Genomic DNA, 25,969 nt, shown 5'->3' on the forward strand with positions numbered 1-25,969 from the left:
CTGAGGCAGGACTTCAACTCATCTCCCTGATTCCCAGACTAGTTCTCTATCCATTACACCAAATTATTCCTCTTTGTACTTAGTTTGGACATATTTATGCTTTTCTCATCTGTGTACATATCTGTTTCCTGTGCTTTTCTCTCTCTCCCCCAGTAGATTACAAGATCCTTGAGGGCAGGGACCATCTTCATTTTTGTCCTTGTGTCCCCAGTGTTATCTCAGTACCTGGCACATTTGGGAGGCGGGTGGAACCGAACCTGTGTTTTCATTTGCATAGAGAACTCCTGGTGAGGAACTTCCTTTCACTTGTGCAGATTGCTACCTCAACCACAACTTATGGTCTTGGAAAGTTGCCTAGGGCACTGAATGATTAAATGACAGGGGTAGGATTTGAACCCAGGTGTTTCCGACTCTGGCCAGAAATAAGATAATTAATTTCATGCTTAAAGAGACCTTAAAAAGTCATTTAGTTCAACTCTCTCATTTCATAGATGAGGGAAACTGAGGCTCCCAGAAGGGACATTTTTAAGTCCATTCCCTCCCGACTATGCAATGCTACTTGTGCATCTCAGACACAGCAGGTGCTTAATAAATGCTCGTGGCTGCTGATGCCTGTGGTCACGTAGGTATGAGAAAGAAGCAAATCGGGGATCCCAAACGAGGTCTCCTACCTCTAAATCCAGAGGTCTCTCCCTATCCTTAAACAAATCCCTTAACCTGCTGACCTCAGTTTACCTAACAACAGAAAGGCAAGAACAAGGTTCTCTTAGAATAACAGCTCAGAGAGGGTCTAGACCAAATCTTCCATATATTTTGATGTTCTGTAGACTGCAGGAAAGACAGGCCATTTTCCATGATATTTAAGCCAGCACAAGCCCGAGGCTTAGGAAGTAGTTCCCCTGCTATCGGAATTCTGGCTTCTGAACACTATACTGGCTAACTATTAACCAACACTGATGTCTCCTGACCTTTCAACTGCATCCACACCTTCTTCCCCCTTCCTACCCCCCAGAGAGGGGACATAGGTACTAATTAACCAGACTTAGGGCCTCTGAAGACGACATGCGGCCCCAGTCCAGCAGAGAAGTGGAGATTTACAGACCAGAAGAGCAGGTAGCTAGTTTTACCTTCGGGCATGGTTGAGAAATCAGGTTTTCTCTTATAGCTGAGACCCCTGATCTGGCCTGGATATGGTTTTATCCCATCCCCATTCTGGAAAGACAAGTCAAGAGCTGGGACTCAGGAGAAAATTGGATTATCTCAGGGAAATCACATCTGGTCAGTGTGGAGGAGGGGAAAGAATTCCAGCTTAAGAGTCAGGTGACCTGGGTTTAAGTCCTGGGTCCCCCAGTAACTTGCTCTGTGACTGCAGCAAGGTTGATTGCCTTGTCTGGGCCTCAGTTTCCTCCTCTGTAAAATGTGGAAGGGGAAGTAGGTAATTTTCAAGCTGGGTAGGACCCTAAAAACTATCAAATGATATTTGGAAAGTACTTAGTACAGTGCCTGGCACACAGCTTGTGCTTAATAAAGGCTTCTTTCCTAAATCCTTCCTAAAATCCCATGATTCCTCTGTAAGAGTCAGACTGGTGAGTCAGGAAAGCTGGGTTCCAAGTCTTGGATCTGCCATCAACTTGTCTGTGTGACCCCTCTCTATGCCTCGATTTCTCCAATGGGGAAAATGGAGTACTTTGGAAGAACTGCAATACCACTTCCAGTTCTGAAAATTCTAGGAGTCTTTATAAAGATTCTATTTTAAGGTCAGTTTTTAATGCATATTTCCTATACGAGCATATTATTAAGTGCCAAACACTGAGCTAAGTGCTTTAAAAATACTGATCCTCACAACAACCCTTCAAAGTTGGTGCTTTTATTATTTGTGGTTACAGGTCAGGAAACTGAGGCAAGCAGGGTGAAGTGACTTGCCCAGGGTCATCCGGCTAGCAAGTATCTGAGGCCAGATTTGAACTCAGGTCTTCCTGACTCTAGGCCTGTGCTTTACCCATTGTGTTCCCTATAAGCATGAAGGAAGTAGTAGAATGAATGAGTGGTAGAGAGAGAACTGGTAGGACCAGAAGAAGCCTTGGACTTAAATCTGTGTAACCTTGGACAAGTCACTTCATTTCTCTAGGCCCCAGTTTCTTTTTCTGTAAAATGAGCAGAAAGGCAAAGCTAATTTCTCTAATCCTTGCTTAGAATGTCTTCCCCTCCTCTCAGGGAGTGATAAGAGAAATCTGTCCACTAGGTGTCAGTCTTGGGCAACAAAGCCCAGTCTGTGAAAGGGACCCTTTCCAACCTCAGAGGGCATCCCACATCGCAGAACAGAGAGAAATCTACAGGAGACATCGTGGGTATCTTTAAGCCTTGAAACGACAGTTGTGTGGAAGAGGGACTGGATAAGCCTTGTTCTTCTTGGCCTGAGGGGTCAAAACCAGGCACAATGGATAGAAGTTGTAGGGAGACAGATTTTTTATTTAATCACAATGAAAAGAAAAAAGTCCCAACAGAGTGGTCCCTAATTGGAATGCGCGGCCACAGGCAGTGGGTTCTCTAGTGCTGGAGGTCTTTCAGTAAAAGTCTGGATGATCACTGTCATCCAGGGATGTCATCTTATGTTCTTTACATGTGATAGGACATTTCCCATCTCCACACCTTTGTAATGGCTATACCCCCTACGCCCTAGCCTATGTATTCCCTTCTCACCTCTGCCTTTTAGAATGGCTAATTTTCCTCAAAGATCAACTCAAGCACTGCCCTCTGCACGAGGTCTTTCTAGGTGCTCCCCTCTACTCCGCCCCCAGCTACTGGTGCCTCACCCTTCCAAAACTACCTTTAATTTATATAGAATTAATTTATTGACATATAGTTATATATTTTTGTAATTATATATTATTTTATAGTTATTTTATTGTTATTTATACATTTAATTTATACATAATATATAAAACTATGTAAAAATTATATTATAAAAACATATATTATATATCTATGTTTACTGGAGTTATAAATTTTAAGGCTAAAGATTGACATGTTTTAGGTAGGTATTTAGGTATTCTCTCCCTCCTTCGTCTAATAGAAGGTAAACTCCTCGAGGACAGAGGCTTTTGCTTCCATCTTTGCACAGCTAAGTGGTAAAGGGGCCCCTAGGGGGCAAAGTGGATGGATAGAGTGAGGAAGGAGTCAGAAGACCTGAGTTCAAATCTGCCTTCAGATACTTACTAGCTGTATGACTCTGGGCAAATCACTTCACCCTGTTTGCCTCAGTTTCCTCATCTGTAAAATGAGCTGGAGAAGGAAATGGCAGACCATTCCAGTATCTTTGCTGAGAAAACCCTACATGGGGTCACGACTGAAACAGCTGAACAAGAGTCACACCACTACCCATTCCCTTTGTACTAGGCAGCAGTGTCTAGCACATAGTAGCCTCTTAAACTTTTGATTGCTTAGCATTGTAAGGGGTTACACATTCCCTTCATTTTACAGATGAGGAAACCAAGGTTCACAGAGGTAGAGTCCCGAGTCCGGGGGCACACAGACTAGCAAGCATTTGAGGCAAGATCTGAACCCAGGTCTTCCTGTTTCCAAGGTCATCGCTCTGACCACCACTCGCTCTCGGAGCTCCCTTCTGCTGCAGAGATGCTGATTTGGGGAATGCTGTGCCAATCTGGTATAAGGGAATTAGGGAGTGTTTGGAGTAGGAAGAGGCCTCAGAAACAATCGAGTCCAACCTCATTCATTTTAGGGAAGAAGGGCAAAGGTATTTCTATAGCGTCTACTATGTGCTGAGCACTAGGCTAAGGACTTTACTGTTATTATCTGTTTGGTCTTCACAATAACCCTGGCAGGCAGGTGCTGTTATTATCCCCACCTTAGTGGTGAGGGAAATGAGGTAAACAGGTGAAACGACCTGCCTAGAGTCAAACAGCTAAGTAAGTGTCTAAGGCTGGATTTGAACTCAGATCTTCCTGACTCCAGGCCCAGCTCTATATCCACTTCAGCCAGCTGACTACAGCATTTATTAAACATCTATTACGTGCCAGGCACTGGGCTGAGTGCTTTGCATATGCCTCATCTGATCCTCATAACAGCTCTGTCAGGTGGGTGGTATTATTTATCCCCATTTTACACAGGAGAAAACTGAGGCCCAGAGAAGAGAAGTGAACTAAGATGGGAAAGCAGGTTGTAGCAAAACTGAGACTTCAACCCAGGTTTCCTGACTCCCTAAAAGCCCCAAAGCTCTTTCCCCTATACCACATTGACCGGATATGGCTGCTTTGCGATATGAAGCTTTTCCTCTGGGCCCTAGCTCCTGCCTTGGCCTTTATCTTGCAGGTGGGAGAAACCCATGGCCAGGCCAGACCTGGCGACTCAAAGCCTTATGGGGCAGGGGGAGATTGCAGCTCCCTTCCTTGCCTGAGTGGACCTCCCTGCGTTCCTGCCTCCTCAAAGAGCCCCAGAGCCATCTGACCCCACCGCACAAGGTCTGCTCCTCCAATCGGCTGGGAAACAAGAAGGGAACCTTGGGGTGGCATATTTTTTGTTGTTGTTAAGAAAAGGCATCCTCCTTAGGATGCTCCATTCAGGGGGGATACTGAGGCCCTGGTCTCTCTGCTTCCAATACCCTGCTCACTTCCCCACTAGGTTTCCTTCTGGCCACCTACAGCTCCAGGGAAGAGGGCTGGCCTCACCATGAACTCACTGCCTGGTGGGGCACATAAAATCCATTCCATCTACAGAAACATCGAGGTCATGATCCATCTGTAGGGGACCTTGGTTTAAACCCCAGAGATGTGACCTGAGGACAATTGCTGTTCAGTTGTTTTCAGGTGAGTCTGACTCCTTGTGACCCCATTTGGAGTTTTCTTGGCAAAGATAATGGACTGGTTTGCCATTTCCTTCTCCAGCTCATCTGACAGATGGGGAAACTGAGGTTCACAGAGGTAGAGTCACAAGCCCAGGGGCACGCAGCTAGTAAATGTCCGAAATCACATTTGAACTCGTCTTCCCAACTCCAGGCCTGGCACTCTCTGCACTATGGCGCCACCTAGCTGACCCGAGACCAATCACTTCCCCGGAGTTTTCTCCACTGTAAAATGAAGAGGTCAGGCACTATAGTATGGGGGGGGTTAGGGGACCTGGGTTCAAATCCTACCTCTGACTCCTCTTACTACCTGTGTGACCCAGGGCAAATCACTAAACCTCTCTAGACCTTAGTTTCTTCATCTGCAAAATAACTGGGGTTGAAATAATCTGCTTCTGAGGTCCCTGTCCACTCCAGCTCTAGGATTCTAAGCCTCTTTGCCTCTCTGTACCTCAGTTTCCTCATCTGCAAAATGGGTGTAATCATAGCACCTCCCTCCCAGGGCTCTTGTGAGGACAGAATGAGACAACAGTTGTAAAAATGCTAGTTATAACAATAATTATTATTGTCATCATTTTCATTATTATCGTCATCACCCAGTATGGGTAGGAGGCAGGATTTGAAGGGAGGTCCCTTGATTCCAAGTCTAACGCTCTAACCGCCATGACATACAGAACAGAAGGGACCTCACTTCAGCCCTAAAAATGCTGACAGGAAAGGTGGTATTGACCATCATAGATCCAGGGCTCAGGGTCTGAACCACTGGACCCCTCCAACAGCACTGGTGGATTCCGGGCTCCTCACAACTATTTCTCTCCGCAATGACATGTCTTGAGAGGTGGCAGGTCATTCTGGATAGAGACCTGGGCTGGGAAAGATCTCAGTTCAAATCTTGACCCTGGCACTTCCTAGCTGGGTCATCCTGTTATAGCATATAAGCTCTATTTAATTTACACAATTCCAATGGGCTTCAAATTGGGTCACAGACAAGCTGTGATCTGTATCAAGGGAGTAGTTTCCCACGTTGGCTTTTCCCCTACTCCTTTTCTGTTATGACTCTTAGAATTCTTGGTTTCGGGGCAGCTAGGTGGTGCAGTGGATAGGGCACCAGCCCTGGATTCAGGAGTACCTGAATTCAAATCAGGCCTCAGACACATAACACTTACTAGTTGTGTGACTCTGGGCAAGTCACTTAACCCCATTGCCTAGCCAAAAAAAAAAAAAAAAAAGAATACTTGGTTTCTTTCAAGGCTTGGCCCAGGTACTGCCTCCTATGGGACATTTTCCCAGATCACCACCAGTTGTTAGTAGTCATTCTTTACTGAAATTAGTCTATATGTAGTTTGCATTTGGAGGTAGCTAGGTGGTGCAATGGACAGAGAGCCAGGCCTGAGTTCAAATATGACCTCAGATACTTACTAGCTGTGTGACCCTGGGCAAGTCACTTGACCCTGTTTGCCTCAGTTTCCTCATCTGTAAAAATGAGCTGCAGAAGGAAATGGCAAACCACTCCAGTATCTTGGCCAAGAAAACTCCATGGACAATATGGTCTATGGGGCCACAAAGAGGCAGACACAATTGCACAAATGAACAATGACTTTGTATTCATTTATGCCACATGCTACCCGCCTCAGCCTCCCATCCTCCCCTTGGGAAACAGAAAGTCCTTAAGATGCCTTAGATTTAGTTTTGTCTTCCTATGCCTCCTGCCTAGAACAATGCCTGGCACACAGTAGGTGTTTAATCAGTACTTCATGAACTGGACTGAATTGACAAGACCTTCTTGGGTGAAATTTATATCAATGTCTTAAGATCACTGATTTAGAGCTGAAAGTGGCGGAAGAGGTCATCAAATCCAACTCCACATTTTTACAGATGAGGCAACTGAGGCTCAGAAACCAAGGTCACGAAAGTAGTAAATAGCAGCGCTGGATTTTAACCAGGTCCTCTGACTCCAAGTCCAACCTTCTCTCTAGTGTGCTCACATGACTGCCTAGACAGCGACTTATTCTACACAATGACCATGAAGATGTTAAGACCCTGCACTATTATTATTGTTGTTGTTGTTATATGCTGAATTACCTCTCCCCATTGGCCGCAGCAGAGCAAGGGGAGGGCCGGAGTGTCTTACCATGGCCAGCTCAGCCTCAAGCTCCTTCATTCTGTTGTCCTTCAGGTCCAGCTGTGACCGCAGGGATGTGGCGTGGTCTGTAGCTTCTTTGGCTTGCCGGCGCAGCTCCCACTTCTCCCGCTCTAAAAGGTCCTTCTCTTTTGCCAGGGCTTTGACCGCATCCTCACTCTCCTGTGGAAAGAAAGCAATGCTAGGCATTAAGGAGCTCAAGAGCATCTCCTCTGGCCTCAGCCAGGTCTTTTCCACATTCAAGTGTCCAGAGTGGAACACTGTTCCGTAGCTGGGGCCTGAGGACTATCCCCTCTTTATTCTTGGATAGCATGTTTCTCCATAGCAGCCAAGCACGTGGTCAGTAAACACTTTATAAGTGCCTACTATGTATGTGCTAGGCACTGTGGCAGTCACTGATGTACACAAGGATGAAGAATGAGGAGCTCATGTTCTGTTAGCTGCATCAGCCATATCACACTGTTACCTCCTTCTGAGGGCTATGAAATTTGAGGCCCTCCCTGAAGTAAAGGGGAAGAGATGGAGGGGGCTAGCAGCCAATGTCTGAAGAAAAAGGGAAATATGGCCTGAACTTCTAAAAGGGGAGGCAGGATGGCATTGTGGAGAGGGTGTTGATAGAACTTGGAGTCAGGAAGACCTGTGTTCTAATCTCACCTCAAGGATTTACTACCTTTGTGATTCTGGGAAAGTCACTCAATCTCTCTGTTGCCTCAGTTTCCTTATCTGTAAAAACGAGATTAGACTTGGTAGTTTCTAAAGTCCTTTCCAATTTTAAATCTATGATCTTATGGTCCTAAGTCAATGGGCTGGACTCGATGGTTTTAAAGGTCCCCTTCAGTTCTACATCCATGACCTTACGAATTTTAATCACTGATCAACTGAGTGGACATTGAGGTTCTCCTGCCCCCCTTCCCTCACATTAGGCCACATATGCACTTTCTCCTCTGTCCTGCCCCCGTTCTTCTTCCTAAGCATGGGAATTGCTTTCTCATGGGGAGAAAGAGGAATCAATCCCACAGTTGAATGACCTTGCCCCCTCCCCTAGATAAAGTAAACAAACTCCAAGTTGGGTTTTCACTCTGCTGGCTTAAAGGTATTTCTGGATGGTTATGACCCCCTTGGGATAAAGGGCAGCCTCCAGTTCAGCTAAAGCTGGGGCCCCTAGAGTTGCCTCTGGTAGTGACTTTTTCCCCTCATCAATCTCTCAGTCAGAAGCTGACCCTAACACATCATAGTGGGAAGAGGGGGGGTAAAGTGTGTGTGTGTGTGTGTGTGTGTGTATGTGAGAGAGACAGTGATAAAGATAGAGAAGGAGAAAGAGCCAGACAGAGACAGAAGAGAGACAGAGAGACAAACAGACACAGAGACAGAAACAGTTAGCTTAGACCTGGAGTTCTTAACCTTTTATCAGAATAAGGTTTTAAAATAACTGAACAAAGTTTTTTTTTTTCTAGTGCAATAAAATCTGAAGCTAAAGGGTTGTTCTCCTACCGGGGAACAGTTAAATAAATTGTGGCATATGAATGTAATGGAATACTATTATACCCTAAGAAATGACAAAATGGACAATTTCAAAGGAAACTGGGAAGATCTTTATCAACTGATGCGGGGTGAAGTGAGCAGAACCAGGAGACTAAGAACAACAATTGTGAAAGACTTTAGAACCCTTATCAATTCAATGATAAAATGAGACTAAACGAATGAAGATATAATAACGAAGCATGCCATTCACTTCCTGACAGAGGGGGAATGAACTTAAAAGGCAGAGGAAGACATACATTCTTAGACATGGCTACTTTGTGGAAATTTGTTTTGCTCAACTATGTAGCTATGTACTGAAGGGTTTGTTTTTCTTTTAGAAAAAATGCTCAATTGGAAGAGGCGGGTAGTGGGAGGGTCAAATTAATTTTAAAAGTATATGTCAAAGGGCTATAAAACTCTGCATACTCTTTGATCCAGCAACACCACTGCTAGGTCTACATTACAAAGACATCCAGAAAAAGGGAAAAGGACCTACCTATTTGTACAAAAATATTTATAGCAGCTCTTTTTGTGGTGGATAAGAATTGGAAATTGAAGGGATGTCCATCAATTGGGGAATGGCTAAAAAACTACGGTATGTGATTGTAATGGAATATTATTGTGCTATAAGAAATGACAAGCAGGATGATTTCAGAAAAACCTGGAAAGACTTACATGAACTGATGCATAATGAAGTGAACAGAACCAGGAGAACATTGTAACAGCAACATTGTATAATGAAGAACTGTGAATGACTTAGCTATTCTCAGCAATACAATGATCCAAGACAATCCCAAGGGACTAATGATGAAGCATACTGTCCGCCTCCACAGAAAGAACTGATATTGACTGAATACAGACTGACGCATGCTATTTTTCACTTTCTTTCTTTCATTCTTTTTCTTTTATTTGAGTCTTCTTGTGCAAAATGACTAATATAGTCATATAGTCAATAACAATTGAACATGTATAATCTATATCTGATTGCTTACTGTCTCAGGGAGGGGGGAGAGGAGGGAAGGGAGGGATAGAATTTGGAACTCAAAACTTTAAATAAAAATGTTTAAAAAAATGGGGGGGAGTACAAATAAAAATAATAAACAATTTAAAAATAATTGAAGGAAATGCTAAATTTCAGTTGGAGGTTAGTGAAAATAAAGATAAATATTTTTTCAGTCTAAATTCATGAATACCCTGAAATTTATCCATGTGGATCTCTGGGTAAGGATGCCTGCTATAAAGAAAGGTAGCCAGTCAGTCCACTTTTCACAACTTCATTCTATACTACAGTCTCACTTTGTAAAAAATGAATCAGAGACTCAGATTTTCCTACATGTTAAGAAGCCACGAGCTGGTGCATGGCTCTTGTCTGTTAAGAAAGAGAGCCAGGCCTTTGGTCCTTGGGTTTGGGTGACAGCAGGAGAAACCACGGTTTTATAGTAAAAAGAAACTAGCTCCTTCCTTCCTTCGAAGCAATCAAGGTTGAGTGATTTGCCCAGTGTCACACAGCTAGTAAGTGTCTGAGGCTGGGTTTGAACTCAGCTCCTCCTGACTCCAGGGGTGGTGCTCTATTCACTGTACCACCTAGCTGCTCCTGCCAGTTCTTTCTCATTGTGGGGCAGAGTCAGGGGCAAAGAGGAATGTATGTATGTTGGTGTGTGTTTGAGGCGAGGAAGGTGTATTAAAACTCCCACTCTAGGTGTAGAGAGGCTCAACAATTTACTACTTTTGTGAACCTAACTAAGCTAATTCACCTCTCTGGGCCTCAGTTTCCAAATCTGGTCATCTAGTGATCATAGACTCTTTTGGTGTTCTGGGCTCTCTCTGTCCAACAGGCTGCTGCCTTTGTCCTAGCTCTTCCTCTTATGCTGGTATGTCTTCTTTTTTTTCCCCTTGTCCCATCCCTCCATTCTCTGCCCACCCCTCCAAGCCTCAGTCTTGGATTACTCCCACCATCTGCTGCCTTCACTGTTGATTATCTCCAATAGATCCTGCATATATCTTGTTTGTACATACAGCTGTCTCTATTTTGTCTCCCTCTGAGCTCCTTGAGAGCAGGAACAGTCTTTTACCTTTCTTTGTATCTTCAGAATCTAGTACAGTGCCTGGCACATAGTAGGTGCTTAGTAAATGCTTGTAGACTAACTGATAATATCTGGAACCTTCTATTCCAGCAAGGGAATTTCTGGTTTTCTACCTAACTGGTACCAGTCCTCCTGCCTGTGACTTCAGGAGAGGGAAAGAAATGGGGCTGGACTGTGTAACCACTGAGACTCCTTCAGACTTTAAACCTGTGATCCCATTTGCTCATTTCTGATAGCATTATTTTGGTCAATTTGGGAAGCAGGTGAAATAGAAGTTGGATGCTGGTTTCTTTGGTCATAGTTAGGGTAATAATCATCTGAAGAGGTGGGGAGGCCAGGTACCATAAGGATTAGAACCTGAAATAGCTCTGGCGATTCATATTGAACAGTATACATGATAGCTAAGTAATAAATGTTTTTAGATGAAAAGGGGTCACTATTTCCTTACCCCTAACACACAATCTCTCTCTCTCCCCCCCACCCCGATCTTTTCTCTCCCTCCCTCTGTCTGCTCTCCCTCTTCCTCCTTCTCTCTCTTCCTTTCCCCCATCACAACCTTGGCTCTGAAGTCTTTTCTGTTTCCATTCTATTCAACCAAAAATAAACAATAAACATTTTATAAAGTGCCTACTATGTGCCAAGCACGGTGCTATGTACTATGCAGAATTTTCAATTGTATAATCCTGCCCCCTCAGAGCAGCAGAATGGATTGGAGCAGGGGCAGGGAGGTGGGGGTTGGGGGGGACAGAAGCCAGGAGAACAGCTGGGAGGCTATATGGAGATTTGGTGACCAGAGGTTTCCCTAGCCTAGCCTTCCTTTGTCTAACAAGACAAATGTTCCAGTGTGGTATAGCAGAAAGCCCTCACTCTGGAGTCAGAGGGCCTGTGTTTAAATCCTGCCTCTGGCATTGATCACCTGAGTGATGATAGGCAAGTTACTTAACTATGCTTGGCCTCACTTTCCTCATCTGTAAAAGGAGGAGGTTGGCCTTATGATCCTTCACCATCCCTTCCTCTGATAAGGTATCTCTTCTTCCTGCCCCGCCCCTTCTTTGGACCCGCCCCCTCCCACATCTGTAACCTTCTAGTCCTAGCAATTTCTAATTTCTCATCATCCAGGCATGAGATCATAATAAATAATAGTAATGATGATGATAACAACAGCACCTAATGTTTATATATGTTTAGTATATGCCAGGCACTACTACTTTACAAACATCATCTCATGTGGTCCTCAAAACAACCCAGGAAGATGGGGGCTATTATCATCCCCATTTTTTCAGACGAGGAAACTGAGGCAAACAGAGGTGAAGTCACTTGCCCAGGGTCATGCAGTAGTAAGTATTCACTTGAATTCAGGTCTTCCTCGCTCCAGGTCCAGAGCTCTGTGTACTGTGTGTGGCTGCCCCTAGCTGATAATGGTCTAAAAGGGGCAGAGGAGGAGTAGGTGATTTCTAACCACGAAATCTACAAGATGTATCTTTCGTAGGCAATTTTCATTCTGGAAACACTGCCTGGAAGGCGGGATTTCATGGCTGGACTTGGAGATGTCCCGAGTTTCCCTGCAGACCACAGCCATTCATTCACAAGGGAGTTCATTCTGCACAATGTGTACGAGTGTCGCAGTGTGGGGGTCTATCCTGGCAGGCCCAGAGACAGCCTTGTTCCCTCCGTGTCTACTTTGGCTCTTCCCTTCACAGCCCCACAGAGTCACAGCAAGCTTTAGCCAAGACTTAGACTCAGCACAATTCTAGCCCTAACCCTGCCTGGCTCTGATCTATGTGGGGTGGAAGATGTGGGGGAGGGGATGCTGGGCTGACAGTGCCTCAAGGGTAAGCAGTTCTGCCTTGATCCTCACCAACTCAGCTTATCACAAATGCAATCCATGGGCCAATTAGCTCACAGTTTGATTGGTTTTAAACGAGTAAATCTGTTTTCTAGATCTGCAGATTCAGCTGTCTGTAAGTATGTTTCTCTTTTCAATGGAAGTGTGACCCTTGGGCAAATCACTCTCCCTCTCTGGGCCTGAGCTGTACTGTTTGTAAAATGAGAGAGTAGGGCTCTATGACCTCTAAAATCCCCCTCTGACATTCTGTATTCTAAGGGCCCTCCCAGCTCTGACATCCTGTGTTCTAAGGCCCCTCCTAGCTCTGAAGTCCTGTGTTCTAAGCACCCTCCCAGTTCTGATATTCTGTGTTCTGTGTTCTAAGGGCCCTCCCAGCTCTAAATGCATGATCTCTGCCAGAAACCTAGGAGAGGAGATTAGTAAGCATGTTTCTTCCATGTATGGGAAGAAGAAACTAAGGGGAAAGCCTTCTAACTGGGGAATAGAGGAAGAGGAAGAGGCAATTAGGAAAAAAGGTCAGAGGTCCTGGGATTCCCACAAGGGTTGTTCAGAGAACTCTCATGGTCCCAGAGATCCTGGGGTTCCCTGTTTGAGAAACCCAGTTGTAGGCCAAAGGTTGTGGTAAGTTCAGGGAAGTCCCTATTTTGAGGGAACCTATCTGTCAAGCAGAGCGTCGCAGCAGTACACGGCCTCTGCTCTCAATCCCCAGATGCCTTTGCTCTGAACGTCCCTCTAAAATGCATTGTTCCACTTTGACTGAATGAGAGCTCTTCAATGCCTCTTCTCTTGCTCCCCAATTAATTTTTTTCTCTCTTCTGATTTCATAGGCTGTCCACTTATCATCGGTAACCTTAGTTAACAGAACAGAGAAGCCAACTTCAAGGCAAGCATATCCATTTCCTGTGGACAGTAGAGCAGCAGTGACATCCAGGCAGCCAAGGACCTCGGGGACAGGCATGAACTTGAACTGTGTCAGCATCCTGAAAGCAGGCCACCTCTGGGGGTCCCAAGTCCCCAGGGAGTATGCATCATTATCTCAGGATAGAAGGATCTGAAGGGACTGGCTAAGTCAGTCCATCCCTTAGGGGTGGCCATGGTCAGCCAGGAGGAAAAAGGAAAGAGATGCACCATGGGAATAGAAACAACAATGTCGAAGAGTGGCAATGCAGCTGCTGAGCCAGATTTCATTCCCGAGATGGTGCAATGGTCACCATTAGAAAAATGGGCGCCCCCTCCTTTCTACCTGATAGATTCCCAACCATGTCCACATCTCACCAAGATAGCTGCCTCTTCCAGGAAGCCTTCCCTAGTTCCCCTAATTAGAAATGAGACCCCCCCCCCCATGACCTCAAACACACTTTGCTTTATACCTCTCAAATTCACCTACCTGGTAATGGTGTGTATTACAATTACTGGGTTTGTCTAAACCTCATAGTTGAAGGTATGTGCCATGGAGGCAAGGACTGTCCTATCTAAATCTTGTATTTCTCTCCCCTCTTCCCTGCTCTACCTCTGCCTAAAACAATGTTATGTGCCTTAGAATTTAGCAAAAATTTGTTGATTGATAAAGTATTTAAATTTAAAGTAGCAAAATTCAAATTCTGTTACAAAGAGAACCTGCATTGGTAGGTTCCCTGGGCTAATGAAACCACAGATCTAGTCTATCCTTATCCGACTTTCACTTTACACGTGTTATTTCATTTACTTTGTATATACTGCTTCCCTTATGAGGTATATACATCTATCTAGACATCTACCAACCCATCCATCCATCCATCCATCCATCTACCCACTCATCTACCCGTCAATCTATCCATTCATCTAGTCACTCACCTATCTACCTACCCATTCATCCACCCATCATCTACCCATCTAGTCATCCATCCATCCATCCATCCATCCATCCACCCACCCATCCATAGATCCATCCATCTATCCATCCATCCATCCACCCATCCATCCACTCATCCATCCACCCATCCATCCACCCATGTATCCACCTATCTATCCATCCATCCCATCTTTAGATCATAAAATCCTAGACCGAGATCTGGAAGTGATCTCAGAGGTCACAGAAAAAGTCAGAAGAAGCTTCAGAGGCCACTAGTCCCATCCCTTATTTTACAGATGACAAAAGGGAGCTCTAGGGAGATTAAGTGTCTTACCCAAGGTCACCCAGGTCAAAAACAACAGATGGGACTTGAATCAAGGCCCACTGGTTCTAGCGCAACATGTCAATTGAGAGCGTAAGGAATGAATAATATGAAACATGGTTTGTTGAGGTTTCTATAGGATGGTTAGACCCTGGTCCCAGTCACCCACCATCTCCTCACTCTACATCTGCTTAGGATAATGGACTTGGAATTATGGAAGATATGTGCTCAAATTCTATCTTAAGTATTTTCTAGGTGTGTGATCCTGGGCAAGTCACCTAACCCAGGAGTGGGGAACCTGCGGCCTTGAGGCCACATGTGGTCCCTCTAGGTCCTCAAGTGCGACCCTTTGACTGAATCTAAACTATGGCCTCAAGGCTGCAGGTTTCCCATCCCTGAGAACCTGTCTGCCTCACTTTCCTCAACTGTAAAATGGACTCAATGGCTCTCCACCTATGCTCCTACCAAGGAGTGGCACCTTGTATACCTGTATGAGCACCCACCCACCCCCATGTACATGCATGCCTAGGCACATGCAGGTCATAAGATAGTGATTCAAAGACAATCGGCCTTACTTTTCTGTGCTGCTCATAGTTCCGGATGAAATCCCGAAGCTGCTCCTCCCGGCTCTCCAGGGTGGCATAGAGCTGTTGCATTTGACTCACGAGGTCTGTCTTTTCGGCCTTCAAACGCTTTCTATCGGCCTTCATGGCTTAGAGAAAGAGAGAACAGGGTATTAACATGAGACTGAGTTGGAAGGTGGCTTTTTCTTGTCCCCGCCTCCATCCTTTACCAGGCCCTTCCTGAATCAGCACTGATTTCTGATGTGGAAGGAGGCCATGGCCCAGCCTGCTGGGAGGGGCTTTGGGTCCCCTTGTCTTGACTTTGTGGGGCCAGACAGTAGCTAGTTTGAACATCGGGTTCTATTGAAATGAACCACAGAGCTCCCTGAAAGCCAGTGAGGAGAAGCTGTCAATCCACCCTGGCCAGAGACGCTGCCAACTGATCCTGTACCCACGGTTGGGGACCCAGCTTGATTAAAAATATGAAACATCTTACCTGGTGAGGAGCCTCTTAGCAAGTAAACAAGGCTTTTTCATGCTACTGAAACCCTCTTTGTCTCTTCCTAAGCTTGCCATCTGTCAAAGGATTTCCTAGCGCTTAAAACACCGCTTCCCTGATGTGGCAGAAGAAGGCAGTGAAAGATCCATCAGGAGGAGACACACTAGGAGTGGGGGGGCAGGGTGGCCCTCTGAAGGGATCTTACAATTAACCAATCAACAAGCACGTTTTAATGATTAACGAGCACCTACTATGTGCCAATAGAATCTCCACCTGGTGGACAGACACCTGGCCTTGAAGCTGGGAAGACACAGGTTCAGATCTAGCCACTGATACATGCAGGCTGTGTGACCAGTACTTTGGGAAATGACAAATATCAGATGAAAAGAAGATGCTGACCCGCACTGGGACAGGAAGCTTCCTCATTCAGAAATGACCAAAACCAGAGGGTGACGCCCTATCCCTGTCTTACTGTGTGCCAAGCACCATGGCTGAGCTAATGATGGCTTCATAACTGGACAGCCAGGCCCTCAATCCTCCCACTCATCTATTCCCACAAACAAAATCAGAATAATAGAGGCAACTCAATTACAGGTAAAGTAGGCGGCAGAGTAGAGTAGATAGAGTGCTGGTTTTGGGAGTTGGGAAGGAAAGGGAGGGAGGGAGGAAGGAAGGAAGAAAGGGAGAAAAGGAGGAAGGAAGGAAGAAGGGAAAGAGGGAGAAAAGGAAGAAAAGGAAGGATAGAGGGAAGAAGGCAGGGAGGAAAGAAGGAATGGAAGGGAAGAAGGGAGGGAAGGAAGGAGGAAGGGAAGGAGGGAGGTAGAAAGGAACAGGGGAAGGGAAGGAGGGAGGGGAGAGGAAGGAAGGAAGAAAGGAGGTAAAAAGGAGGGAGGTGAAAAGAAGGAAGGAAAGTAGGGAGAGAAGGAAGAAGAGGGAGGAGGGAAGGAAGGAACGAAACAGGAATGGAGTAGAGAAGGGTGGGAGGGGGAGGAAGGGAAGAAGAAAGGAAGGAGGAGGCAAAAAGGAGGGAAAGAGAAGGAGAGAGGGAGGAAGGAGGAAGGAAGAAAAGAAGAGGAAGGAAGGAAGGAAGAAAAGGGGGTAGGGAGGGAGAAAGGGAAAGAGGGAGGGAAGAAGGGAGGGAGGGAGGGAGGAAGGAAGGAAGAAAGGAAGAAAGAGAGGGAGAAAGAAAACACTAAGTGGCGAGAATGGGGCAAAGCCCCTGCTCCACAGTGAGAACACCACCTTCCCTAGACGCCAAAGGCACCAAAGTGGAAGGAGACAGATGGGGTGCATGAGGCAGCGCCTTGTAAGATTCTCTTCGGACTTTAAGCTGACCGAGACCTCAGGGACGATCTGCTCTAATCTCCTCATTTCCCCAATATGGAACACGAAGCTAAGAAAGAAATGACCTGACCATGGCCTCCGGGGTAGTAATGTTAACTAGAGCGTGCGACCCCTACCTCAGGTTCTTTACATGTCCCTGTTCTGCTTCTTTGGTGCCCCCCACCCCCCACCCCAGGAGCTAACACGAATGCCTATTAATGCTTCCACTCCTCTGGCCCTGAGAGAAGCCCTCTGGAATCCAGGGCTCACATTCCTCTCATCTCCATGACAGCCGAGGGCTGGAGAAAGCCGGGAGAGAAGTCATTAACGTGTCACCTGGGTGATTTTTCTATCAGGGAAAATGAGGGTGGCCCCTCCCCCACTGCAAAATGGAGCTGCCCTAATGGGAGGAGGCAGTTTCCACCACCAGATGCCTTCCGTGCTCTCTTTGCCCTCCTCCTCCCACCCCCAGGGAAAATAACCTGGCACAGATTTTGCTTCAAAAGCTTGGAGGAGCCCAGGGATGCGGTGGCTGGCGGCATTATGGCGTTCCATAAGAAAAGAAGCCCAAGGTTCTGAAACATTCCAGCAGTAACCCCCTGGAAACCCCTCCAGCCTGGTGCCCTGTGTGGGGTCTCCATGGCAAAAGCTGCCCTCCTGGGGCAAGTGTCAAGGGAGCAGGGAATGGGGGCAGGGAATGCCTGGGCAGGCAGTTTTCCTCAGTGCTCAGATTTAGGACCTCATCATCAACCCCTCCCATGAGAGAGGAAGTGGGAAGATTGCTGGATATGGAGTCAGAGGCCCTGGGTTCAAATCTCAGCTCTACCACTTACACTAGGTGACCTTGGGCAAGTCACTTAACCCTTTGGGCCCTCAGTTTCCTCATCTGTATAAAGAAGGAATTGAACTCTGAGGTTCCTCCCAGTTCTAATGGAGGATCCTATGACCTGGATTCAAATCTCAACTCTGTCACCTGTGTGACCCTGGGTAACTCAAATAACCTCTTTTGATGTTGTTGTTTTTGAGTCATTTCAGTTCTATATGATTTCTGTGACTTCATTTGGGGTTTTCTTGGCAGAGATACTGCAGTGGTTTCCCATTTCCTCCTCCAACTCATTTTACAGATGAGGATACTGAGGCAAACAGGATTCAGGGTTCAGTTACCCAGGATCACACAGCTAGTAAATGTCTAAGGCCAGATTTGGACTCAGGTTCTCCTGACTCCAGGGCCAGTGATCTAGCTGCCCCAAATAACCTCTTAGAGCCCCAGCAACCTTGAAGACTGTAAGTTGGAGAGCATGTACCCAACTGCATTGGTAGAGGGAATTTCCTTACTAAGAGCTTTCTATAGCAATGGCATCACAGGTCCACTTAAAAAAAAACCAAACCCTCAATATTATCATTATATTTGTCAAGCCTCAAACTGCCTTTTTCATGCTCATAAATATGTGTCTTTCCCCAGCAAAACTCATCCCCAAGCACTCGCAAGCTAGACTTGCTGATGATAATCTAAGAAATCTGTTGAGCGTCTCTAGATCTGGTCCCTGCTCTTTGACAGCCAGCCCCCGCCCCCAATTTCCTCCCTAATCAACCTGGTTCACTCGGGCATGTCCCATTCATTCCACTGCAACTCCACCAGAACCATTGCCATGGTGACGGATGATGTCACACCACAGGCTGGGGCTGTGGTGAATGCACATCACAATGGGAGACCAGCCTCCCAAGGACTCCAGAACCTGACAGAGGGTGTCAGAGAGGGAAAAAAAAAAGTGGTAGTTCTGTCCCCGGCTGCTAAAGGGGACAGGGGAGGTGCAAATATCGCCAGGCCCCAGAAATAAGTCTGTTGTGTAATAGCATGTCCAAAACCCTGTAGAATGTCGGCAAGAAGGGATCTCAGATGCCACCTAGTGCGATCTGTAACTAAACAAAAAAGATCAATCACTGTCTGGGAAATCTAAAGACCTTGAGTTCAAATCCTAACTCTGCTCCTTCCTATTTGTGTGACCTTGGGCAAGTCACTTAACTACTGTAAACCTTAGTTTCCTCCTCTGAAAAAAAAAAGGGGGGGGGAGAGGTTGGATTAGACGGCCTCCATGTTCCTTTCCAACTCCAAGTCTAGGGTGGATGAATAATGAATGGATGCAATATTAAATGCTGACTATGCACTAAGCAGGAGGCAAAGAGCTTGGGACACTCCCAGAAAACAGGCCACAAACCTTGTCCTCTTTAAAGAGCTTACTCTCTAATCGGAGGAGAGTTCTGCTGCAGGTGGATGGACAGGCTCCCAAATGCTAAAGGTGCCCTAGATGCATCCAGTCTTGGCTTGAAATCCAAATTAAGAAGGGACCCACTGCCTCTTAAGGAAGTCTATTATTCCATTTCCACTGTAGGGGGCAGGTAGGTGGCGCAGGGGATAGAGCACCGGCCCTGGAGTCAGGAGGACCTGAGTTCAAATCCGATCTCAGACACTTAACACTTACTAGCTACGTGACCCTGGGCAAGTCACTTAACCCCATTGCCTAGCCAAAAAAAAACCAAAACAAAAACAAAACAAAAAAACCATTACCATTGTTCCACCTGTCATCCTTAGGAATGTTTTCCTTCCATAAAGCCTCAGTTAGCATCTTTGCATCCTTTGCCCATCGTTCCTCCTGCCCTCTTGGGCCGAGTAGAAGAAAAAGTCACCGAGTCACAGAATGTGAGAAATGGAAGGACCTTAGTGACCATCTAGTCCACTCTATACCTGAAAAAGATTATTCTCTACAATAAAACTGACAAATGGCCAGGTGACCTTCACTTTCAGTGAGGAAGAACCCAGCATCTCCAGGGACAGCCCATTTCACTTTTGGACAGCTCAAGATTGTTAGCATTAACAGCAAAGAAAAGTAGGCATCCATTGAGAGGGGAATGAATATTACTGTGTTGTAAGAAATGACGAAAATGAAGAATTTATTACACAGTTTTCCCTTCCACATTATGACTTTCCCCATCGCAGTTTCGATATACCGCAGATCGGCATAAGAAATTAAATGTGAATTTCTGGGGAGTTTTGTGGAAGCCACAGAGGACGCAGAAAAAAGTTTAGAAACTCAGAAATGCATAAAATATATGCACAGTATTATATAATATCAACCCAAACTTCACAGTAAAGTGCTATAAACACCCCATAAAAGAAAAAGAAAAAATTCAAACTTCTCTGGTACGAAGGGAGGGCCAAAAATTTTTATGAGGATTTTCCACATTGTGGGGGGTGCCACGCCCCTAATTCTCATGATGTGGAAGGGATAACTGTATTTAATGATACCAAGGGAAGTTAGCAGAACCAGGAAAACTGTGCCGTGATGACTGCAATGCAAATTGAAAGGATGTTCTGTGTTCCACAAAAGATGGAAACTGAACACTGGGAAGTTATAATGACCACACTTTCTGCTTCTCCTCACTGTTAGAGGGAACACCCTCAGAGATGACCTTTAACTTCAGACACACACACATCTTCATTCATATACATACATACATATATATATATATACATATATACACACACATATGTATAAACACATATCTTCATTCATATATACACACATATCTTCATATATATGTACATATACACATATATATCTTCATACACACACACACACATCTGCCTAGTTATTAACCTGCTCTTTCCTACTTTAGAATGTAAGCTCCTTGAGGACAAGGCACGTGGTCTTTGCCTTTCTTTGTACTCTCAGCACTTAGCACAGTGTCGAGCACATAGTAAGCACTTAATAAATGCTTGTGGACTGACTGACCAAAGAAGAGATATGAGAAGGGACTCCCCCCCACCCCCAGCTTCTTTGCAGAGGTGTGTTTAATGGACATGGGTGTGTCTAATGTCTAATGTTAGTTTCTTCTCCCTTTTTTTATTCTTTGTTATAAGGGAGGGAGAAGGGTACACTGGGAAATGTAGGTGATGTGAAAACAAAATGTAGCTATAAAAATGTATTTAAATTTGCTACGAATAATTAATTTAATCACATAGGGGGAGGAAATAAATTTTTAAAAATTTATTTATTTTTAGTTTTTAACATTTACTTTTATTAAATTTTATAAAATTTTGAGTTCTAAATTTTTCCCCAAGATGGCATGCAATCTGATATAGGCTATACATGTACAATCACATTAAACATAGAGGAAATTTGTTTTTAAAATTATGCTTTGGGCATAAATGGTAGGGAAAAGGGTTGGGGTAGGGGGAAGACTCATGCACAGACCAAGAAACAGACTGACAACCACTCTTCCAAAAAATTCCACAGCCCATAAATGCCCCTAATAATAATAACTTGGCTCAGCTAACCCAAGATAAATGTAGACATTATTATTGCTATTGTTATTATTAGAGGATTTAATATTCGATAAGATCTTTGGGATGACCCAGTCCAATTCCTTTATTTTCTAGAGGGGAAGGCTGAAGGTCAGATAGGCAATTTGGTATCTCAAGGTCATTTGGGTTATGAGTAGCAGAGCTGTCCTTCAAACTCAGATCCTTTGACTTCAATGTTAATACTCTTTCCACTATCCCATATTGCTTTCTTGTAAAAGCAAATATTTCCCAGAAAGTCTGAACCGAAGCACTCTTGAGGGGTGGAGGAACCACTCCAGTACCAGTAAAATCCACCCTTTTCCCATGAAAACGGTCAGCTGCAGCCTCAGATGGCTGTCTGTCAGAAGGGTGTTCCCTCCAGTCCCAGCAGGAGGACAGCCTGTCTTTGCCAGGCCACATTCCTGGCCTTGGCTCCTTCCTCCCTCCTCCAGGAATCTCCCTCCTTGTAGCCCACGTCTGCTAAGGAAAAGTCTCTGAAAAGCCATCCCTGACCAGGTGGCCTGGCCACATGTCTCACACCAAAGGGAAACAAAATCTGTCTCTCCTACTACGTCTCTTGTTATGGATCAGGTTTCCCAAGTTGCATGTGGGCTTTGAGCTGCTCTGACCCTTTGGATACCCTCAGCCCAGGGGTAGGGGTCATTACTCAGGGATGAATCTTTCCCCAGGGCTTCCTACTCCTAGCTTCAGATGAAGTGGGGGTGGGGGTAGGGAGAATGGGAACAGGGGATGATAGACAGACAACAGAGCCAGTTTTCCAAAAGGCTGCCTACTCATGTAGGTGGTACCCAAGACCCCACCTTAAGGAGGTTTCTGGACACATAGAGATCTGAAATTATGGTTATCCTGAACATTGATTTATCAGAGAAGTATCAATACCCCATAACATCCACCAGAGCACAGAATGTCAGAGCTTCAAGAGATCTTAGAACACAGAATGTCAGAGCTGGGAGAATCCTTAGAACATAGAATGTCAGAGCTGGGAGGGTCCTTAGGACACAGAATGCCAGACTTGGGAGACTCTTTAGGACACAGAATGTTAGAACTGGGAGAGTCCTTAGGACATAGACTGTCAGAGCTGGTGCGGATGTAGGGGGGAGGGATCTCAAAATCCAGAATGTATTAACTGGCAAGGACTTCAGAGCATAAAATTTTAAGACAGAAGAAACTGCATAGATGATGTCATCGTGAGGGCAGCAAGGGAGCCTAGCTTACCTCAGTGTCTAATTCTGGGCTTGTTCCTAGGTAGGTGCTTGATGGGAGCAGGTCTAGACTGTCAGGAGGTCTTTGTAAATTCACACTTACTGTATGAAAGGAAGCTAGAAGTGTGCTCAGGCAGGGGAGGAGACCCAGCTGGAGGTAATGGCCAAGGGAAGTCTGAGACAATCTTGTTAGTCTGAAGTCATGGCTCACTTCAGAATGGTTCTCTGGGGCCCACTGAATGTATGTATTGTATCCTATGGATGGACTGTTGGAAGAACTGGCCACCCCTCCCTGCCCTCTCCCCCATTTGCTTCTCATTTGCTCATTTCCTCCTCCCTTGTCTTTTTCTGCCTAAAAGCAGAGTCGAGGAGGACACTTCTCAATAACTAGACTTTACAACTTGGGGATTCAACAAGTCGGTGCAGCAGAATGGGAAGGACCTCAATTCAAATCTTTCCTCTGATTCTTTTGAGGAGGCAGCTTGATATAAGGGAAAGGACTCTCACTACCTCGAGAGTGTGAGGATGTGGGTACATATATCCTGTACCTTCCCCACTTCTGCCTGTGTGACCCTGGGGAAGCCCCTTCAGACTCCCTAGGCCTCAGTTTCCTCACCTGTCAAATGAGGGAATTGGCCTTAATCTTAGCGTCTTCCCTCTGAGGTCAACTCCAGAATTTCCTTCTTGGTACATACTTATTTACTCCTTGTCTCATTAGACTGTAAGCTCCTTGAGGGCAGGGACTGTGTTTTTGCCTTTCTTTGTATCACCAGAGCTTAACACAGTATAGTGTATTACCTTCCTGCCCTAACCTGTGGATTTCAGAATTATACTGCCTTGTAACTCTTGCCTTCATTTAGATTTATTGTGGTATAATGGAAATAGGATGTGGAAGACCTGGGTTCTAGGCCTGTCCCAACCATTAACATGCTGTGTAACCTTGGACAAACCACTTCCCTTTTTCCTCATCTGTAAAATGAGGGGAATGGAACTGGTGGTCTTTAATGTGCCTTGGGCAGCTAGGGGGCGCCATAGTGCATAGAGTGAAAGGCCCGGAGTCAGGAAGACCCATCTCCCTGAGTTCAAATCTGGCCTCAGACACTTACTAACTGGGTGATCCTGGGAAAGCCACTTAACCCTGTTTGCCTCCGTTTCTTCATCTATAAAATGAGCTAGAAAAAGAAATGACAGACCACTCCAGTATCTTTGCCAAGAAAACTCCAAATTGGGTCACGAAGAGTTGGACACAACTGAAAAGACTAAATGAGACATGAAGGCTCTGTCCGGGTCTAAGCCCATAAGCCTATGATCCTTAAATCTCTCTATAAATGCTTGTCATCATTGTTACTATTTTCATTAGTGGAATGGAAAGTGACTTGTTTAAAGTCACACTAATTAGTCCAGGACTTTTCTTTCCTTTTTTTTTTTATATTTAATTTTTATTATGCTTTTTTTTTTCTCAATTACACATAAACAAAATTTTTTAACATTTGTTTTTTAAACAGGACTTTTCAAGCATTCCATTATTTCTTTAGCTGCCTCCTAATATGCTGGTCCAGCCAGAGTTTCGCCCAGAATGATCTTCCCACACATCAGTTTGAGAGTGAGCTGGAAAGGGGGGGTGTCAGTCTAGTTTTTGGGTCATCCCACCATGAGCAGTCGAGTAATTCGCTGACCTGAGGTTCACTGTCCCTTGCAATGCTCACCCTCCCTGTGTGGCCTGGGAGGGCTGAGGGGCATCCCTTTGCCTGCATCTTCTCCCTGGCAGTCCTGGATCAAACCCAATTTGAATTTCACTGTACTGCCTGACATGAAATGGGCCATTGACTGTGATGTTTTCAAAGTTAATATAAAGGTTATTGTTCCAGCCAAAGCATAGTAAGACTAGTGATCAACTGAGTGTAGGGCTGCTTTACATTTCTATCAGCCAGAGCCAGGCAGCAGGGCAGTATCACCACTACAGGAGGCTTATGAGCAGGGGGCTAGAAGTGGATGGAGGGTCAAAAGTGAAGACCACTGCCTGAACCAGGTTCATAGGACCAGAGGTAGAGCCAGAAAGAACTTCCAAAGTTATCAAATCCAACCCTCTTCTTGTTTTATAGACGAGGATGCTGAGGCCCAGCCTAAGAGAGGTTTGCCCAAAGTCACTGAGAAAGTCACAGGCAAAGTGAGGGCAAGCCCTCTGGCTCAAAAAAAAAAAAAAAAAAAAAATCTAATGCTCTGACCACTGCACCATTCTGCCTCTGGCAAGCACCCTATCTGGAAAATTCAAAGGCACTGGGGAGGAAAAGGAATTGCTATCCTCCTCAGATCAGTTTGGGTTCCGAGGCTCCCTTCTCAAAAGAGAACTCAGATATTTGATGTTCTAAGGGTCTTATTTACTTTACCATTCTTTGCTCTAAGGTCTCTTTGAGCTCTGACATTCTGTGTTCTAAGGCCCCTCCCAGCTCTGACATTCTGTGTTCTAAGGCCCCTCTCAGCTCTGACATCCTGTGTTCTAAGGCCCCTCTCAGCTCTGACATTCTGTGTTCTAAGGGCCCTCCCAGTTCTAACATTCTATGTTCTAAAGGCCCTCCCAGTACTGACATCCTGTGTTCTAAGGGCCCTCCCAGTTCTGACATTCTGTGTTCTAAGGGCCCTCCCAGCTCTGACATTCTATGTTCTAAAGGCCCTCCCAGTTCTGATATTCTGTGTTCTAAGACCCCTCCCAGCTCTGATATTCTAGGATCCTAGGTCAATTTTGGTAGAGGCAGAAAGGTCCAGAATAAGGGCTTCAAGGAGAGGGGGTCTTGTCCAGCTTCAAAATGCTAGAAGGAGTTGTATTTCCATGGAGCCAGAGGGATAGAGGGCAAATATCTTCACTCACCAAAGGCTGAGGGATGGACTTCTTTTCCTTTGGAATCCTGAAATTCCCACACCTAATACCCTCTCCTCCCTTTCAGAGCATGTCACCTTAGAGCCTGACATTCTCCCTGCCTCCAGGCAGTCCAAGGAGGAAGAATGAAAGTTAACTCCCATCTGGGGTCAGGGCCACTTGGAAATGGTTCCCTTTGAAGCCAAGTGAACATTCTTGCTCTAGCCTCCAAATTCCTTCCCAGTCAGGCTATTAAAGAATGACTATGAAATGCTAATAAGTCACAGATGGAGTTGTGTGTCAGTAGTTGAGACCACAAGGTCATTGGCTTTAGTCAAACTCGTGGGCACATCTGTAGCAGGGAGGGGGTAGAGGAAGAGGAGGAGGAGGAGGAAAGACACTGGGAAGGAAAAGTTACTAGAGAACAAACAGGTCAGTCTGCAAAGTTGGTACAATGTGAATGAATAACAGCAGAGGCAGAAGGCTAAGCACTCCATCCATCCATCCATCCGTCCATCCATCCATCCATCCATCCATCCATCCATCCATCCATCCATCCATCC

General features: G+C 45.4%; 1 protein-coding gene across 2 annotated transcripts in view; it reads right to left on the minus strand.

Annotated features, from left to right (window-relative positions):
- The window catches only part of KAZN (kazrin, periplakin interacting protein), a 215,521-nt gene that overhangs the window by 87,846 nt on the left and 101,706 nt on the right, over window positions 1-25,969 (minus strand). For both annotated transcript variants that reach the window (XM_027859788.1, XM_027859789.1), the window contains exons 3-4: window positions 15,178-15,314; window positions 6,990-7,160 (exon numbers count right to left, since the gene is read on the minus strand). In XM_027859788.1, the coding sequence (XP_027715589.1) occupies window positions 6,990-7,160; window positions 15,178-15,314 (308 nt within the window). The remainder of the gene's footprint in view (window positions 1-6,989; window positions 7,161-15,177; window positions 15,315-25,969) is intronic.

Source organism: Vombatus ursinus, unplaced genomic scaffold (assembly GCF_900497805.2).
Source record: "Vombatus ursinus unplaced genomic scaffold, bare-nosed wombat genome assembly UNPS02014172.1, whole genome shotgun sequence".
NCBI classification, from domain to species: Eukaryota; Metazoa; Chordata; class Mammalia; order Diprotodontia; family Vombatidae; genus Vombatus; species Vombatus ursinus.